The sequence below is a fragment of the Canis lupus genome, chromosome 32, assembly GCF_048164855.1.
Source record: "Canis lupus baileyi chromosome 32, mCanLup2.hap1, whole genome shotgun sequence".
Lineage (NCBI taxonomy): Eukaryota > Metazoa > Chordata > Mammalia > Carnivora > Canidae > Canis > Canis lupus.
Genome location: NC_132869.1, coordinates 13,044,568 through 13,062,445, shown reverse-complemented (window position 1 = coordinate 13,062,445; position 17,878 = coordinate 13,044,568). Strand labels below are relative to the sequence as shown.

The 17,878-nt window shown below is 54.6% G+C and overlaps 2 protein-coding genes across 7 annotated transcripts in view; one reads left to right on the top strand and one right to left on the bottom strand.

The window, feature by feature from the left end:
* Window positions 1–12,407, top strand: CDAN1 (codanin 1). 6 transcript variants are annotated; one of them, XM_072808784.1, is made up of 28 exons: window positions 1–126; window positions 390–880; window positions 1,037–1,243; window positions 1,438–1,607; window positions 1,738–1,851; window positions 1,934–2,012; window positions 2,411–2,531; window positions 2,690–2,799; window positions 3,259–3,348; window positions 3,999–4,074; window positions 4,545–4,750; window positions 5,060–5,180; window positions 5,317–5,463; window positions 5,564–5,730; window positions 6,026–6,113; window positions 6,359–6,448; window positions 6,633–6,687; window positions 6,905–7,041; window positions 7,124–7,227; window positions 7,684–7,842; window positions 8,219–8,282; window positions 8,473–8,551; window positions 8,710–8,858; window positions 9,983–10,090; window positions 10,221–10,284; window positions 10,443–10,624; window positions 10,843–10,950; window positions 11,611–12,407. In XM_072808784.1, exons 1-28 carry the CDS (start codon window positions 37–39, stop codon window positions 11,734–11,736), a joined length of 3,702 nt encoding a protein of 1,233 aa, XP_072664885.1. In that variant the 5' UTR covers window positions 1–36; the 3' UTR covers window positions 11,737–12,407. The 6 variants fall into 6 exon arrangements, 3 of the variants coding, with proteins under 3 accessions (XP_072664885.1, XP_072664883.1, XP_072664884.1); XR_012022620.1 differs by having other exon boundaries at window positions 21–126; window positions 8,710–8,811; XR_012022621.1 differs by having other exon boundaries at window positions 21–126; window positions 8,710–8,811; window positions 10,721–10,950.
* Window positions 12,408–14,186: 1,779 nt separating this feature from the next.
* STARD9 (StAR related lipid transfer domain containing 9) overlaps window positions 14,187–17,878 on the bottom strand; it is a 135,788-nt gene continuing 132,096 nt past the window's right edge. Inside the window, exons 28-33 of the mRNA XM_072808779.1 lie at window positions 17,639–17,760; window positions 17,326–17,390; window positions 16,945–17,147; window positions 16,636–16,715; window positions 16,302–16,460; window positions 14,187–15,757 (exon numbers count right to left, since the gene is read on the bottom strand). Of these exons, the coding sequence (XP_072664880.1) occupies window positions 15,656–15,757; window positions 16,302–16,460; window positions 16,636–16,715; window positions 16,945–17,147; window positions 17,326–17,390; window positions 17,639–17,760 (731 nt within the window). The 3' untranslated portion in view covers window positions 14,187–15,655. The remainder of the gene's footprint in view (window positions 15,758–16,301; window positions 16,461–16,635; window positions 16,716–16,944; window positions 17,148–17,325; window positions 17,391–17,638; window positions 17,761–17,878) is intronic.

Sequence of the window (17,878 nt, the reverse complement as noted above, 5' to 3'; positions counted from 1 at the left end):
GCGCCTGCGCAATCGCCTTCAAGCGCCCGGACCGGGATGGCGGCCGTTTTGGAGTCGCTGCTGCGGGAGGAGGTGTCGGTCGCAGCCGCCGTGCGGTGGATCGCGCGCAGCGCCCAGAGTTCGGAGGTAACAGCGCTCGCTCGCCCCAGGCCTGACCGAGTCCGCTCCCGCGGGAGGTCCCAGCCGTCCGGCCGCCTCCCCTCAGGAGCCTGCCTGGCTGTCAGCCCGGGCCGAGTGCGCCCAAGTCGGGGCCGCTGCCCGGGCCGCCCGCCTCCGCCCGCCTCCGCCCGCCTCCGCCCGCCTCCGCCCGCCTCCGCGCGCCCCGCGGCCCCCGCGGCCCCCGCGGCTCGTGCTCCGGGCCGCCCGCTGACTCGCCGCTTCTCCCTCAGGATGACCCCGGGGAGGCGGCCGCGCTGCGCTCCCTGCGGCCCCTGCGGAAGGAATTCGTGCCGTTCCTGCTGAACTTCCTGAGGGAGCAGAGCAGCCGCGTCCTCCCGCAGGGCCCCCCGACCCCCGCCAAGGCCCCGGGCTCCTCGGCGGCTCTGCCAGGGAGGCCGGGGGGCCCGTCGCGGGGCGGCCGCGGGGCGCGCAGCCAGCTCTTCCCTCCGGCTGAGCCTTCGAGCGCCGCGGCCGCCGAGGCCCCGCCGGCCCGCCGCGGGGGCAGGAGGCGGGGCCCGGGGCCGGGCCGCGAGCGTGGGGGCCGCGGCCCCGGGGGCCTGGAGGAGGGGGTCGGCGGAGAGAGTCCGCCCTGGGCCGCGGGCCGCAGGCGCAGGAGCTCAGGCAGCCCCGGCAGCCCCGGGCGCGCGCGCTCGGACCCGCCGAACCTCAGCAACCTGGAGGAGTTCCCTCCCGTGGGCTCGCTCCCCCCCGGCCCTGCAGGGTGAGAAGCCGCCTCAGCGCGAGACTGGCCGGGGTTGGGGGCGGGACGACCACGCTAGCGAGACGGGAGCTTCGCCAGGGCCCCCGCCAGCCGTAGCGGTGGTGGACGGGGCCGCGGTGGAAGGTAGGAGTTTGAGAAAAGCCTGTGGCCACTCAGCAGGACGAAGCCTTCACGTAGGATCAACCCAACTCCGGTGAGCGAAGAGCGGTCACTCTCCAAGCCCAAGACCTGCTTCACCTCACCCCCAATCAGCTGTGTCCCCAGTTCCCAACCCTCAGTCCCGGACACTAGCCCTTGGGGCCATGGCCTTCCCCCAGGGTGCAGAAGTCTGCAAGAGGAGCGGGAGATGCTCAGGAAGGAGCGGTACGACCTTGCCACTCCCCGGGTTGGCAGCTCCCTCCCACTGGGGGATCTGCAGGGCTTTTCCCTGAGATCGGTTCGCCCCTGGGAGCCCTGGGTCTGGTTCCTGGCCTGTGGACGTCTGCTCTGGAGGAACCGGAGTGTGGCTGTGGAGGGGAAGCCGGAGAAGTGCTCATGACATCTCTCTGTCCCCATAGCTCGAAGCATCTGCAACAGTCACCTACTCCCGCCTGTCCCACCTCAGAATCGGGGTCTCCCCTCCCCAGCCGGACAGGAAACCTCACAGCTGAAGCCGCTGACCCTGCCAGAGTGTCGTCCCGCCAGCGCCTGGAGCTGATAGCCCTCATCTACTCTTCATGCATTGCCGGTAGGTGAGGGCAAAGGGCTGGAGTGGAGATGCTTGCAGAACTGCGGGGTAGGAGAAACGGTAAGGCATGCAGAACTGAGCCCTGTTTCCGAATGGTGCCTGACACCCTGGGATTTCTTTTTATGTCCAGAGAACTTGGTACCAAACCTCTTCTTGGAGCTTTTCTTCATCCTTCAACTCCTTACTGCTCGGAGGATGGTGGCCGCCAAGGACAGTGACCTCGAACCAACTCCAGGAGCACCAGGTCAGTGGGCAAGCCTCTTTTTGGGAAATGAGGTCTGGAGATAGAACAGTTCTTAACTGACAACTTGGTACTATCCTTCTAGATTCCCTGGAAAGCCCTCTGTTCCAGAGTGTCCATGATTGTGTCTTCTTTGCTGTGCAGGTTTTGGAGCATCAATTTCAGTGAGTTTCCCCAGCTGAAGCATTTAAGCCTTATTCCCATTGCCCACTCACTGCTCTGGCCCCTTGGGGTTAGTGCTTGTGTTTCACACAGGCGCGGGGACCCTGGGCCTCTTCCTGTATGTAGCCTCTAATTTTGTGTCAAGGCCATGAACTTAACTCTGGAGAGAATCAAATTGCCCCCTGTGGTCTTGGCATCTGCCCTATGGGCTTATGTCTAATGTTTCCCTGCTCTAGTTGGTCTCTGGCCTCCAGCATCTTACACGCTCAGCCCATGGCTTAGCCTTGCATACCTGTTCCATGCTCCAGATAACGTGTTCTATGATGTGCAGGTGCCCGCTTCCTATATGTGGCTCGTCCCAGTCTTAGTCCTATGTGCCTTCATCCCTGTACCCCTGTAGGGTTCTCTCCTACCTGGACAAGGGGACCTTGAAGCTGTTGGCTGAGAACGAGCGGCTGCTGTGCTTCTCACCGGCTCTGCAGGGCCGCCTCAAGGCTGCCTATGAGGGCAGTGTTGCCAAGGTAGGGACCTCATCTATCCAGGACCCGGCCTTTCCCAGCCTCATAATCCAGGCAGCCCCAGGGCATGCCACTCCAGTGTCACTGGGCTACGCGGGGGTGAAGTTTTCTGAGTATGACCTGTGAGGGTTTCCATCCCTAATGTCACTGCCATATTTTAGGTCTCTCTGGCGATGCCACCCTCTGCTCAAGCTGTCTCCTTTCAGCCAGAAACAGACAATCGTGCCAACTTCTCCAGTGACCGAGCCTTTCATACTTTTAAAAAACAGAGGTGATAAGAAAAGGGAACTTTTGGGAGGGAACAAGGTGGCATTTTCTCTGGGATAGGCAGCTTATGTTTTCATAGAAATTAGGAGCTTGGCACTAACAGGTGGTAGTTTAGCACCACTGGGCCCTTCCTACCAACCATCATAATGGTCACATATCTTCATTCTGTTTCCTGCCTGTGGACTTGAATCTCGACCTTAGCAGCCTTCTCACAGGTGTATAACTTTAGTCAGGGGTTCTCAAACAAGAGAGAACTGGATTTTGCTGTGCACAGGAGTATGTGAAGCATGTGGTGTGCTGCTCCTGGCTCTGCAGCGTCATCTTCACGTAGAGGACTTTGGAGAGGATAAGGAATGGGGCTGGGATAGCCCTGTCCTCCATTCCTCTGAGCTAGTGAGGGCACTCCTGGGAGTAAGTGAGGCCAGCTGTGCCTCGGTTGATCGAGCGTACTTGTGTCTGTCAGGGACGTGTTTTTTGAGGTGCTTCGAGAGTGGGAAGATCGGCACGAGGAGCCTGGCTGGGATTTTGAGAAGGGCTTGGGCAGCAGGATCAGGTAGGTGCTCCCGCACTGGTCACCTCGTCTCTCTTGCTTCTGGCGGTGAGCAGCTTAGTGGTGCTCTGGCAGCTAATTGGAGGAGGGCTCTTCTACTTCCAGCCCACAGATGGTACCTTTGCTGCTCTTGAATCTAGTTATTGGCAACTTTGCCCCTACTCAAAAGGGACTTGTTTGGCCAGCTCCTTGCACTCAGACCTTAGATAAGCGCAAAGCCCTTTTTCCAGATTGCTGGAGTTCCAGATTACTTGGGCCAGGTCACTGGTTAGACCCCTTCCAACCTCCCATTTTTCTCCATCATCTAGTTCAGTAGTTCTGATAACTTGGCGTAGCTAGATGAGATGCAGAGAGAATATCCTCCATCCTGTGATCTACCTCCTACGTGGGTCATGAAACTCCCTGGAGCCCCAGGTAGACTAAAGATTAGAGGGGTGGTATTATTTCTTGTCAGGTTAAGTGTATCTTGAGGGATCTTGGTGCTGAAGAAGGTGTCTCTTACCTGTTCCTATGTCATTGTGCTGGCCAGTTTGGGCTGAGGTCTGCCCAAGCCCCTAGTAAAGGACTAAAAGGCCCAAGGATTGGCTCTTTCTCTCTGGTTTCTGCCCCCTTCTTCACTCCCTCACATTCTGTTCCTGCCTCTTATGCCTCAGAGCCATGATGGGTCAACTCTCTGCAGCCTGCAGCCACAGCCATTTCGTTCGGCTTTTCCAGAAACAACTTCTCCAGGTAATAGCTCCAGCAGGAGATTAATCTACAGTGGACAGTAGGTATTAAAGGCAGCCGAATAATGGCTAGTGGGGCAGCCGGGCAGGTCCTGGGCAGGAGTTTGAACAGGAGTTCTGCTCTTGAGGGGTGGCCAGAATGCAGGCAGCCAGAGCCCTCTGTCACGTGCCCTGCGCCCACTGCCTCCCTAGGCCTCCCCACACGCCCTGCACGTGCTGCCTTCCTTGCCCTTGAGTAGAGAGAGCACTGGTGTAGGACTCAGGCCTGATTTCAGATCCTAGCTCTGGTGACCCTAGGCACATGTTTAACCTTGCAGTTTTAGCTGCTTCACCTGTAAAACGGTATAATCCTTACCTTGAAAAACAGACCTGTGGCACCCGATACAGGGTTGGCATTCCATAAATGTTCATCTAGTCCTTCTTTCTAGAAAAACTTACTGGCTTTTTATTTGTCTCCTCTTTCTGCTGCCCCAGATGTGTCAGAGTCCCGGTGGCACTGGGGGCACTGTCTTGGGTGAGGCTCCAGATGTGTTAAATATGCTTGGGGCTGACAAGCTGGGGCGGTTGCGGCGCCTACAGGAAAGGCTTGTGGCCCCTCAGAGCAGCGGGGGACCCTGCCCACCCCCCACCTTCCCAGGCTGTCAGGGTTTCTTCAGGGACTTCATCCTGAGCGCCAGCAGGTAAAGGTCCCATGTGTCTTACAGGGAGTGGGGCTGGGGCCAGGAGAGTTTTGTCTTTCCAAAAGGGCAGCAGTTCTCTCCTTGCCTGGAATATAACAGGGTGGGACTGGGTGATGGACCAGTTTGGGTCCTTCCAGCTCACACTTCCTGCCTCCGTTCCCCTTCTCATTCTTTTACCCCCGTAGGTACCTCATTGCTCCTTGGCCCTCCCACTGTGCTTTTCCGTCTGTAGCACCTCTTCTCTACTCTGGTTCTTTCTACGCCTCTGCCAGTATCTTTTTTTTTTTTTTTTTTTCCTCCCCTTCCTAGCTTCCAGTTTAATCAGCATCTCATGGACAGTCTGAGTTTAAAGATCCGGGAGCTCAACAGCCTTGCCCTGCCCCAGCCTGAGCCCAGCGATGAAGATGGGGAATCAGACGTGGACTGGCAGGTTAGAAGGCAGGGTGAGGCAGAGTACGGGGTTCTGACCTAGGAGGGAAGTGCTATTTCCAAGAAGTTTGTAACAGATTCAGAATTACTCTAGAAGCCCTACACTTAGGACTTTTTACTTTCCTGATCCCTTGCAGGGTGAACGGAGGCAATTTGCTGTGGTGCTGCTCAGCCTGAGGCTTCTGGCCAAGTTCTTGGGCTTTGTGGCTTTCCTGCCATACCGGGGGCCCGAGCCGCCCCCCACCCGTGAGCTCCAGGACTCCATTCTGGCCCTAAGGAGCCAGGTGAATGGGGGCTCTGGTAAGGAGGGCTGGGAGGGGCCCCAGAGCTGGAGGGCATGCCCCGACCCCAGCCTGGCCCCCTGACCAAGCCCTGCCCTGCCAGGTGCCCCCGGCCCTAGACGTGCGGGCTCTGCTGCAGCAGGGGCTGCGGGCCCGCCGAGCCGTGCTCACCGTGCCCTGGCTGGTGGAGTTCCTTTCCCTCGCTGACCACATCGTGCCCCTGCTGGACTACTACCGCAGCATCTTCGTGGTCCTGCTCCACCTACACCGGTGAGCACGCACAGGGCGGGGCTGGCACCCAGGGCCCGGGAGAGCGCTGCTGAGGCTGCTGCCAGTGAAGACAGTCCAGGGGCCTGTGCTTCCTATGCAATCCCATAGCCGTGCCTGAACCCTGGGGAGATGCACAACTGGGCCCACGGCAGACAGCGAGGAGTTACTTGCACCTTAGCCCTGCTTGCCTGCCCGACGTCCATCCCCTTTCGGTCTGCTTTGGAGACTTGCCTTCTCAGTGATAGCTTTCTTTTACTTCATTCCATATCTTTCTTTGCACAAATTTACTTTTCAGGAGTTTGGTCTTGTCAAAGGAAAGTGAAGGGGAGATGTGTTTCCTGAACAAATTGCTGCTGCTTGCTGTCCTGGGCTGGCTTTTCCAGGTTGGTAGAGTGAGAGAAGATCTAGACTGGGGAAGGGAGGCAGCCACTGTGGCTGGAACTGGGGAGTAAGAAGTAAGAGAATGAGTCTGAATGCGGTCAGGGCCAGAAGATGGAGGTTCAGAGCGGGGGATGGGGCTCACCATGGTTTTGGAGGAAGGTTGCTTTACACCTGGAACCACAAGGTGTGTGTGTATTGAATCTCTATAGTGCTGACTGGAGTTTGCACTGCCCTGATCTTTTGTCAGATTCCCACAGTCCCTGAGGACCTGTTCTTTCTGGAAGAAGGTCAGTTGGATGCCTTTGAGGTGGATACAGTACCTTCAGAGCATGGGTTGGTAAGTGTTGGGGCCTGGCCAGAGCCCTGGGAGTGGCAGGAATAAAGGAGGCAGACAGTCTGGGACTGGGAGTTCTAGAGAATGAACTCTCAAGGAACTCCCTTCCTGGACTGTCCCATTTCTGGCACAGTGGGAAGGAAGAGAGAAGCCTGCCTGCCTAACTCTGCTCTGTTCTTTCCGCCAGGATGGCATGCCTGTGGTGGACCAGCACCTGCTCTATACCTGCTGCCCCTACATTGGTGAGGATGCTGATCCTCCCCCACTCCAGGTCCTTGACCCTTGGCCTGTCCCTCTAGGAGTACCCCACAGCATCCCATGGGCCTAGTACCCTCATATGTTGTTCTCAGGCCTTCCCCGGGTGCCTCAGCCTCTTTACTCCACAATTACTTCAAGTCCAAGATGCCTGGGAGGGTATGGGTGGCTCTAGAACCAAGCATTTGGGCTTCCTTGATGCAGGAGAGCTCCGGAAACTGCTCGCATCATGGGTGTCAGGCAGCAGTGGGCGGAGTGGGGGCTTTGTGAGGAAGATCACTCCCACCACCACCACCACTGGCCTTGGAGCCCAGCCTCCCCACACCACCCAGGGGCTGCAGGTAAGGGGCCTGCGAGAGGCAGGGGGTGCCCAATGGGGAAGAGAAAGGAAACTCTTCATGCCCTGTTCTCGCCTCTCTACAGGCACAGCTGGCCCAAGCCTTTTTCCACAACCAGCCGCCTTCCCTGCGCAGGACTGTGGAGTTTGTGGCAGAGAGAATCGGTTCCAACTGTGTCAAACATATTAAGTGAGCGCAGGTTGAGAGGATTGGGAAGGCAGACATGGAGGGTGCCAGGCTCATTCCCTTATATTTTACCCCTTTCATTTTTAAAGATTTTATTTATTCATGAGAGACAGAGAGAGAGAGAGAGAGAGAGAGAGACAGGCAGAGACACAGGCACAGGGAGAAGCAGACTCCATGCAGGGAGCCTGACTTGGGACTCGATCCTGGGTCCCCAGGATCAGGCCTTAGGCTGAAGGCAGCGCTAAACTGCTGGGCCACCCGGGCTGCCCCATTTTCCCCCTTTTAATCTTAACTTCATGTTGCCAATCTGAGAGAAGTTAGCCTGAGGGGAAGGATGTGGCAGGGAGGCTAAAATTGCTAACGGCTTTTGGAGTTAGTTCTGAGATTTCCTTGAATTTGCAGTCCCTTTCTGATTCAGTCCCTCAGCCACATCGAAGCCTTTCTCCGTCCCTGCTGCAGGGCCACACTGGTGGCAGATCTGGTGCACCAGGCCGAGTCGCTTCTTCGAGAGCAGCTGGTGATGCAGGGACAGGATGGGGGAGATCCAGCCCAGCTGTTGGAGATCTTGTGTTCCCAGCTGTGCCCCCACGGGGCCCAGGCATTGACCCGGGGGCGGGAGTAAGAGATGCTGGTCTACTTGGACCCTTGTGTCTCCCCACCCCCCACAACCACTCAGCTTTTCTTTTTCTGGCTTTCTCACATTTCTCTCCTTTATTCCATGTCCTCTCCAACCCCCCTTTTTCTGTTTTGCTTCCTCTGTATCTTGGAACCCAAAGTCCAAAGCTGAATTTGGAAGAGTCGGGGGTTGGGTGTCCTATCCCGAGTCAGGGACCAGGGCTGGGCCCCGGGTTGACAGTGCTTCTCTTCCCCACCACCCCCCACCCCACCCCCAAGCAGAGCCCTCCTGGTTCAGGCGATGTGTGCACTTGGTCCTTCCTTCTGTGAGCCAGGCTGAAGTCTCTAGCCATCACTGACTGTCTCTGTCTCCTTTCAGGTTCTGTCAGAAGAAGAGCCCTGGAGCCGTACGTGCACTGCTTCCCGAGGAGACCCCAGCAGCTGTAAGTAGGGAGGAAGCCTAGAGCTAGCCGGCTAGTGTCCAGTGGTGGGAGAGGTGCACCACATGGCGTGGGCGTGTGCGGCTGCTGGTGGAGGGTGGACCCGTTGGGGGTGGTCCTGGCCTTGGGAGAGCCTTGGATGTTCCTGTGGTCCCCAAGCCTCCCCTGACGCTGCAGTTCTTCTGGGTCACAGGTTCTCAGCAGCGCAGAGAACATTGCTGTGGGGCTTGCAACAGAGAAAGCCTGTGCTTGGTTGTCAGCCAACATCACAGGTAAGGTCCGGGCCAGGGGAGGGCTGGCCAAGTTCTTCAAAAGTGGACTGATAAAGTTCAAGGCCTTTGGGGGAGATGGACATGAGCCAGCAGGAAACAGTGACAGAAATGGCTTGGCGTTGGCATGACTCCCTTTTCTGTTCTCCCTTTACCTGCAGCACTGATCAGGAGAGAGGTGAAGGCGGCAGTGAGTCGCACACTTCGAGCCCAGGGTCCTGAACCAGCTGCCCGGGGGGAGCGGAGGGGCTGCTCCCGAGCCTGTGAGCACCACGCTCCCCTCCCCTCCCACCTCATCTCCGAGATCAAAGTACACAGCTCCCCTCCTCCCTGCGCCCCTCCCCTCTCCCCGCTCTTTTCCTGGTCTCCCTCCTTCCTCGCGTCCGCTGCCTTGTCTCGTGTAGCCGCTTTCTGTGTTGTGCAGCTAGTCTGGTGTCCTTCATGACTGAATGGGGTTCCGTAGGGCAGAGGTGAACTGGTTGGTTTTCCTATTTGCTCTTCTCGGACTTCCGGTACCTGATCACCCAAAAGGGGAAAAGGGCAGATGGGAAAGTTTGGGAGGGGCTACACATTACACAGTGACGGGAGCCTGGTAATGGTGGCTGTCTGGTGTGGTAGGAAAGTCTAAAGGGGTGTCAGCTGCCGTTGGGAATCAGATTTCAGGAATGTTTTCCTCTGTGGGAGGCGATGCTTATTTTTTAGTTACAGGCGAGAGTAATAAACTACCATTACTCTTGATTTGGAAAATTTAGGGTCAGCAAACAGCCCATGGGCCAAATCCAGCTTTACTGGAACACAGGCCCCCTTCTTCCTTTATGAGCGGTCTTGGGCTGTCTTTTGTGCTATGGCAGCAGAACGGAGTAGTTGGGGCAGAGACATCACGGCCTGCAAGGCCTCAGCTATTTGTGGGGCTAAATATTAGGACTGGGGCTAAGAATGACTAAAAAGATGGAGAGTACCCAAGAGGGAGAAGAAAGAAAAGGCCAAGTGGCCATTAGCTCCTGGTTTTCTCTGCTGAAACCAGATTCCGGAGAAGATGAACAGAGAAGCATGAAGAGAGAAAATCCACCGTGGGTATAGCAAGCTGGTTCCTCTAAATGCTTTACCCTGAAGGCACTCTCAGAAGTGGCTAGGTTCGGCTTTGTCCCAAGACGAGTGACATCTTGCACTCTCTGGCAGAATGTCATTTCCTCAGCTGACCTGCTCCACCTGTTCCTCTGTTGTCCACTTGGTTGCTTCTCCCAGCTGTGTGGTCCCACCTGAGCCCCAGGTCTAAGGCACCTTGGCCCAGCCACTTCATCCAGAGGCCCTGTCTTCCTGTGCCTTCTGCCTCTTTCCACTGGCTGATCCCTGCCCTGGGCCACGCCCTCTGTGGCCTCCCAAATGCCAGCCAGGTACGAAGTCTCACTCTGCTTCTATCCCTACCATCCCCAGGATGTGCTATCTTTGGCCGTGGGGCCCCGGGACCCCGAGGAGGGCATCTCTCTGGACCATCTGGAGCAGCTCCTGGGCCAGCTGGGCCAGACACTGCAGTGTCGCCAGGTGAGATGGGGCAGGATGCTCTGCTGTGCGGCCTCAGCTGGGGGCCTACTCACCAGTGCTGCATTGGCTCAGGGCTGCTGCTGCCAAGGATGGCGCTAACGCCCAGGGTCTCCCTGCCTCTTCCCCACAGTTCCTGTGCCCACCAGCTGAGCAGCATCTGGCCAAGTGCTCTGTGGACTTAGCATCCCTCCTTGGTATGGCTCCTTCTCATTACATCACTCTGGCCAGATCCCCTACATCTCTGGGCTGGGTACAAGCAAGATTAGAAACACAGAGCTCGGTTCTCCTCCTCCCAGGGGCTGGATCAATGACCCTTCTTCCAGCTCTTAAAGCCTGGCTTCTTTTCCCATAGTTGCAGACCAAATCCCTGTCCTTGGGCCCCCGGCGCCACGCGGGCTAGAAAGAGGGCAGGCCCGGAGGCTCCTGCACCTGCTGCTCTCCCTGTGGAAGGATGGCTTTCAGGTGCCAGTCCCACTGCAGCTGCTGCTGAGCCCAAGGAATGTGGGGCTTCTGGCAGACACCCGGCCACGGGAGGTGAGCCAGGCCCCCACTGCAGTCCTGTTCTCATACCTAACACCCTCACCCCCCCTTGCTGTGTGCGGGCTCCCTTAATTCTCCCTTTCCTGGCAGCTCATCTTCAGCGACACACCTGCATGGGCTCCAGCTGTCCTCCACAGCACTTTTCTGTCCTTTGGCTCAGTTGGGGTCACTGTGCAGTCCCAGACCCCCGACCTCCTCCCTGTGTGTTGCAGTGGGACCTGCTGCTGTTCTTGCTCCGGGAGCTGGTAGAGAAAGGGCTCATGGGACGGCCAGAGATAGAGGCCTGCCTGGGCAGCCTCCGGGATGCCCAGTGGCCAAAGGTAAGGAGACTTCATCTCCTCAGACCTAGATGGAGAACAGGTGTGATCTCTCTCTTTTATCCTGAAATAAGGCAAGTGATGGGGCCCAGGCATTCTTAGGAGCTTCCCAAAGCTCAGTGGGTTTTGCCAAGTATTTTCAGGACCGCCCTGAAATAGCAAGGCTGGTCTGGGGTGCCTTTGTCACATCTGAGTGGCTGTTGTAGAAAAAAGAAACTGTCAGTGGAGGAAGGGAAGAGGGAAGGCAGGTAAGCAGTTGGAAGCATGGCACGGTGAGGAGTATTTAAAATCAAAATAACCTAAATTTTAATCTCTGCTGGTACTTAATGTTATTATGATATAGGGCAGAATGATTTCTACCTCTTAGGGTTTGTCAAGGTGAAACATGGTGAAGTCCTCGCTACATGGTTGAGTCTTGTGTCAGATTTCTCTCTCCCTGCAGGATCTTGAGCATCCCTGAATACTAATGGGAAAAGGTGTCACGTTCATTTCAGTGCAGAAGGCAGGTGGGACAAAACCAGGTTGTCTCCCTAGTGGTTAGCTAGGGCTTGAGATGAAGGATTGACTTTTAGTAGAAAGGATGCACCATCAAGAATTATGAGTCCGAAAAAAAAAAAAAAAAAGAATTATGAGTCCGTGTTGTCGTCTTTCTGCTTGTTCCAGGACTTCTCTGAAGAATTAGCAACACTGTTCAACCTCTTTCTAGCTGAGCCTCCCATGCCAGAACCCCAGCTAAGAGCTTGTGAGCTGGTGCAAACCAACCGAGGAACTGTGCTGGCCCAGAGCTAGAGCTGGGGAGTGGCCGTGCCTTGAGTGACCAGAACCCTGGAATCCTGGCTGATGATGCCTCAGGAGGAGGCCCTGCGCCCCCCCCTCCGCAGTGCTCACTGCTGACTCTTGCTGAGGTGGGAGTAGCTGAGTCTAGTCGGGCCTCCTGCTCACATGTGAAGGAAGTGTGGCTGCCTCGCATCCCACCGACTGCAGGCTCACCACCCGAGTCCTAGAGGAAGGAGGAGGGTTCACTGGATTCAGGATTATGATGGAACAGCCTAGAGACTCCAGTCCTGGAGCAGAAGAATTGGCATTATTTGGATTATTAAATGACATGTGTGGGCTTGATGACATAGGATTCAACCCCATTTGCTGCTACCCCAGCGTTCCTTAAAACTTTTGTGGTTTAGAAATCATGACAGAGGCCAATGACTTCTGCTTAACGTGTGAGTAAAGTTAAAACATGAATCTTGGGAGTCGACCTTTTCTTACCACCAGGAGCTGGACTGCCTGCCATCTCCTTAAAAATGCACAATACGTGAGATGGGGCTGACCTGCCAGAAACCCAGCTTTTACCCTGCACCTTCTCTGCCTTCAGCCCTGTACAGGTACTAACTCTCAACTGCCCCATCCAGGGGCCAAGCACAGGGCAGAACATTAGAGCTTTTTAAAATAAACTCTTTTCTTTATCAAGGGCTTTCTGTCTAGTTCTTTTCACCTGATTGTTCCCTTTAAGCAGGCGCAGTCTCAGGTGGGCATCAACGGGGCAGAGCTGCACTGAGGGCCTGGCCACTTTGCAATGCCTCAATGTTCCAGCAGGTGAGACCTGGGGCCCTATTAACTCCTTGCCAATAGTAGCAACTTCTATACAACCCACTTCAAGGTTTAGGTTAATATGCAGAGTTCCTACTCTGCAGCTACTCAGCTGAGCAGACTAGATGACAGCTACTCAGACTAGATGACAGGGCAGCCCTTGTTAGGCTTGTTTCGTTAGGGCTGGGCTTGTTTGATTTGGCTCGGAAGTCTGTGTCTCTAAATGATCCAGCCATTGATTTTGACTAAAAAGCACTACCTTGGTAATATGCATGAAGTTCACTCCTATAAAATTGGTGGTTTTTCTACATTAGCAGTGTATACAGAGAGGTTCAGGCTGTTTGTTAGAGGAAGGAGCTGGTACTCAGAAAACCCTCCTGTGTCTTGCAAAACTGCCTCTGCATCCGTGTGTATTTCCTGAGGGAAAAGCGCACAGCTGTCAAAGAGGCCAACCCAAGGAAGCGTAAGGTTCTCCAGGCCAAGGGGGCCTGCTGTGTCGCCTTAGAAAAGCCGGTGGGAAATCCTTACTGGTGGCCAGCAGCACAGAAAGATCCCTCAATTACCACCTTGTTCAGGCTTCTTCCCTTTCTCCTCCCAGTGTTGCTCCTTTCATACGTTTTTGCAGCTGAAACTTCCTTCCATAATCTTCATTTTCAAAGACCTTTATCTTTGTCCTTTAAATCCATTTTATATTATAGCAAGTTCAGGAAGTTCTGAATGCCTGGGAACCCAGAGTTTTCAGAAGGGTTTTATCTTTCTGCACACACTAGGTGTGGCTGAGCACAAGCACCGCCCAGGAGGCAAGCCCAAAGCCCCATGGACACTGGGTTCAGCGTAGCCCCAGCCCCATTCAGGAAACTTAACCCTGGGCCTACGTGAATCTGAAAGGTCCGCTCTCCAGCCAGTAAAATAAACTTGGGAATCACAGGTAGCTAATGAAGTAGTGAATGAATCAGGTCCCTTTCTATATGTCTGCTTTCCACTAATTGTCTTAAACAGTGGTTTTCAAAGTGTGGTCCCCAACCAGCAGCCTCAGGATCACCTAGGACTTAAAAACACAAATATGAATTCAAATATGTTGAATTATTTCAACATGACCTACATTATTTCAAATATGACCTACTCCGTCAGAAACTGGGATGTAACAAGTTCTCCAAGTGATTCTGACAAAGTCTGAGAACCATCTATCAAAACCAAAATTTGACTTTGCATCATGATCATTTAGAGCTGAGTCCCTAGACCATCTTGAATACAAAATCAGTCTCAGTTAATACTCCTTAGATTGTCGACTCAGACCAGGTGGGCAGCTCTCACAGAAAGAGGTCGCCTCTGGATGACCCGTATGTTCAGAATCCCATTGCCAGCTCTGCCTCAGAAGCCCAGAGGTGCTCACCTGTTAGAGAGCTTCCTTCTGGGGGGTTGTGGTCACTGCTGTGTGGCAGTGACTGATCCAGTATCCTCTCATGTTCACACCTGGGCTATAGCTGGCTACAGTTGGGCACTGATCGGGTTGCTGTTCACAAGCAAAGTTGTGCTGAGCTCCAGGGAAGAACTTACATTTGTGTGAACCGTATAGCTTGAAACTGGCCCATGAGCAGTTGTTGCCATCATCTCCAGGCTAAATTCTGAGCTCAAGTGATAACAGTAGTCTTCACTAAATGAAAGGACACCATGGACTTTTAATTTGCAAATGTTCTGACTTTTTCAATCAATAGTCTTTTAAGAGATTTATATGAAGAGATGGAAGTAAATAAATAGGGTGTTAAATATACCCAAAAAAATTTAACCAGAAAGATAACGTTTTAAAGCAATTTAAAAAGCTTTCAATCTGAGGTAAAAGAAAAAACAAACCCTGCAAACACTTCTAAAGAAACAAATCTCTGTGCTGTACCATACAGAAACTGACCTTTTCACCACATCTTTTTAATTCCTATATGGTCACCTTCCTCCACCAAAGACTGTGGGCACCAGAATGGAAGCGGAGACTCTCTCCCACCCCTACCATGTCCACATAACCATACAGAATACTCAAAGCTCAAGGTCAGCCAGGCTGAGGTACCAGGAAACCGAGCCTATTCCCTAACCCATCTTAGAATAGCACATCCTACCACAGCAGCATGGACGCTCAAGAGACCACTGAAGGCTGGCACCAAGGCTCTGAGTCTGAGGGAGGTAAGGGATGGAACTGTTTCCTTCTAACAAATCACTTACCCCCTCCAGGAGTTCTAATATCTTTTCTCCAGTCTTCAAAAAGCAACTTTTCAGCTCTTTGAGATTTCTCTTGCCCTGTCAGCAGCCAACATTTGGCTGCCCTCCCCTACCCCTCCTCAAAGAGCCATCCTTGACCCCAAATCTGTCCAACCTGCTTCTACAGTGGTCTTCCCATTCTGAGCTCGAGCGATGGTTCTGAGACTGAACATTGCTCAATACTCCTGAATGAGGCAAAGACCCAAATATCCTCTCCTGTGAGGGAAAGGAAGGGGGGCGGGGTAAGCAAAAATTAATAATAAAGTATTTTGTAAAAATCCAAGGAGAAACGATTCTGAATCATTGTGGTTTGCGTAACTTTTTTTTTTTTTTTTAAAACCGGTTTTCTGGTTTGCCATTTTCCAATACTCCATTCCACAGTGGAGCTGGAAGCTAGAGGCAGATTCTGAACAGTCCTGGTCAGCGGCTGCTTGATTCCCTCCCTGCCCAAGGGCTGGGCCCAAGCAAGGAGGCAGGGTGCCAGAGTACTGCCCTCTCCCAGTTCTGCTGGTTGCACCCAATCCTGGTCTTCAAGTAGCTTGTCCACCACAGAGTCCCAGGGACAGGAAAAAAAGGGGAGAAATCCAAAATGCTGAGGTGAGTATCATTCACTCTGGCAAGCCAGGGCCAGGAGCTCAGGTCCCCTTACTCTGCAGAGGCGCCAGCTGTCACCCAAGTACTAATGGGGCTTTGCTGGCAACTCAGGTCTGAGTGCTGTCTGCCTGGTTAGCCACAGCTGGTAGCCTTGGCTCTCCTTGCCTCCTGGCACAGAGTGATGAGAGCCACCTGAGTGTCACTGGTGCATGAGAGCCACCTGCGTGTCACTGGTGCATGGAAGCTGCCTGCGTCTCTGCAGCACCATCTGGACAGTGCGATGCTAACAACCAAGGAAGGAAGCCAGTCTGGCTATGACCAGCGGCTGCTGTTTGATGAAGGAGCTTAGGAGCTGAGGAGGGAAGCCTGGTGCACCAAGTTCTACCTGAAATTAAGCAGAGAGGGAAGAGTTAAAGGTGTGAATGGACGTGGGAGGACAAGCCAGGGCACATGTCAGACTCTAGGAGCCATTCAGGCTGTCATGATGGGAAAAGCGCCTCCGACTGCCTGTGGTCCCAGAGTTTACAGGCCTCTGGGCTCTGCTGTTCAGATCTAGGCCTGGGCTTCACCTCCTGCTGACGAAGGTCACGTTGGGGAGCTGGGAGTGGAGAGGAAACAGATTGGGCCAGGCTCGCTCTGCTGAGGCTGCTGCTCTCCCCTTGCCATGACCTCTATCTCCTGAGGACGCTGGCTTCAGAGAGGCTAAAGGCCACCCTGATCTTTGGTGACTGAGCAACTCTGTCCCCCATCCTGCTCAACTCCCCATTGACACCGCCCCACTCCCCTCTTACTGTGATGACCCAAGAAGCCTGAGTCTCCAGCTCTTGGGACACTAGGCATAAGGCCTAGGGTGTTGAGCAGAAAATTCCCACGGGGCGCTGGGGTCAAACCAAGGCATTCCATGCAGCCAGCCACACAGGGAGGATCACCTGGGCCAAGTAGATGACTCTGGTGATCTCCTTTCCTTCCACAGTGACAGGCTGCAGGATCCAGGCACTGGGCAGGATCTCCCCTCGGACCATCTTCCTGCTAGGTCTCGGCATGGATGTGTCATAAACAGACTGAGCTGCCATGATAGACAGGTGGCCCTGGGGACAGAGAGAGATGTGGTTCAGACAGGGACAGGCTCCAGTACAGCTGCGTGTCCTCATCCCCACCCAAACCTCCTTTCTCCAGAGGGCCTGATGCCCACGATGACTGCCCCTCATGGCACTCCAGCCCACGTTCTGCCCACAATATCTTTACCACCAGCAAGACAGGCACCTCTTTGGCTTCCACGCAGACACAGCAGAAATCCCGTGGCTGCTTCAAAGCACACAGGGTGGTATCACACACCAAGTATACTAGAGGATCAGGAATGGAGAGAGTCAGGAGGTACCTGGACGGGCCTAATCCTAAATCCTTCTCAGCCCAGGAGCCCCCCAATATCCCATCATTCTGCAACTTGACAAGTAGACCTAGGCTGAGTGATCTGGACATTGTCTGAGTACCCAGTTTCCCAGGAGGGCTGCCTCCAACCCCACTATCTCTGTCCCCAGGCCAGGGCCCACAAAAAGCCTTCCCTAGGCTCACCCAGGTTGATGCTATTGGTCACTCGCTGATGCAGCCTTGCTGTCTGGATGGGCTTGTGGTATAGTGGCCACAGGGTGGGGTCACTCACAGCTGCCCACACGTGAGATAGTGGCTGCGACACCACGCCTGCCCCCAGGAAGCCATGCCGAGTAGAAGAAAACATCTTATAGTAAAGTCGTACCTCCTGCTCTTCACCCTGATAGCTGGGGAAATAGCAAGTGTGAGGAAGAGGAAGAAGGGGTAAAAACTGGGCTCCAGGGTCACAGAGGAGCAGCTCGGGGTGAGGGACTCCAGAAAGCCAGAGCAGAGAAGAAAAAGGAGGAGGGAAGACAAGCAGGATAGGCAGCAGGTTAGGACGGGACATGATGCAAAGGAACTTACTTCCAGCCAGCTGCTGCCTGGCAGCTGAAGAGGTTGTGCAGATTATCTGAGCAAGCAGCCATTACCTGGAGACACAGAGATCACACCCAAATTAGTGGGCACAGTACAAACCCAGCCCTCGGATCAGTCAGTCACTCAGACCAGCTTGTACTGAATTCCTCTTCTGTCAAGATGGAGAGCCACTGAGGAAGTCCCTACCACCTCATGTGCCCTGCTCTTTTCTCTCCTTTCCCTTCCTCCCCCCCACCCCCCTGCCCCACACCAAGCAGAGGTCTGACAACGGAGCCATGGGACAAGTGGAACAGTTCCTCACATCAGCAATAGAGAGGTCCACGATGTGCTTGGCCAAATCCTGATAGGAGGAGGAGAAGCAGGCCCCCAGGCTGGACAGGCTGGACGGAGAACAGCAGCCGCTGCCTAGGGAGGTTCTGGGGCCTGCAACAAATAGGCAGAGGCTATGAGACACCATGAGCATCAAGGCCTCAGAGCAACAAAGCCTCCTGAGCAACAGGGACTTGGGGCTGATAACCTCTGGCTAGTGACTCCCTGGGAT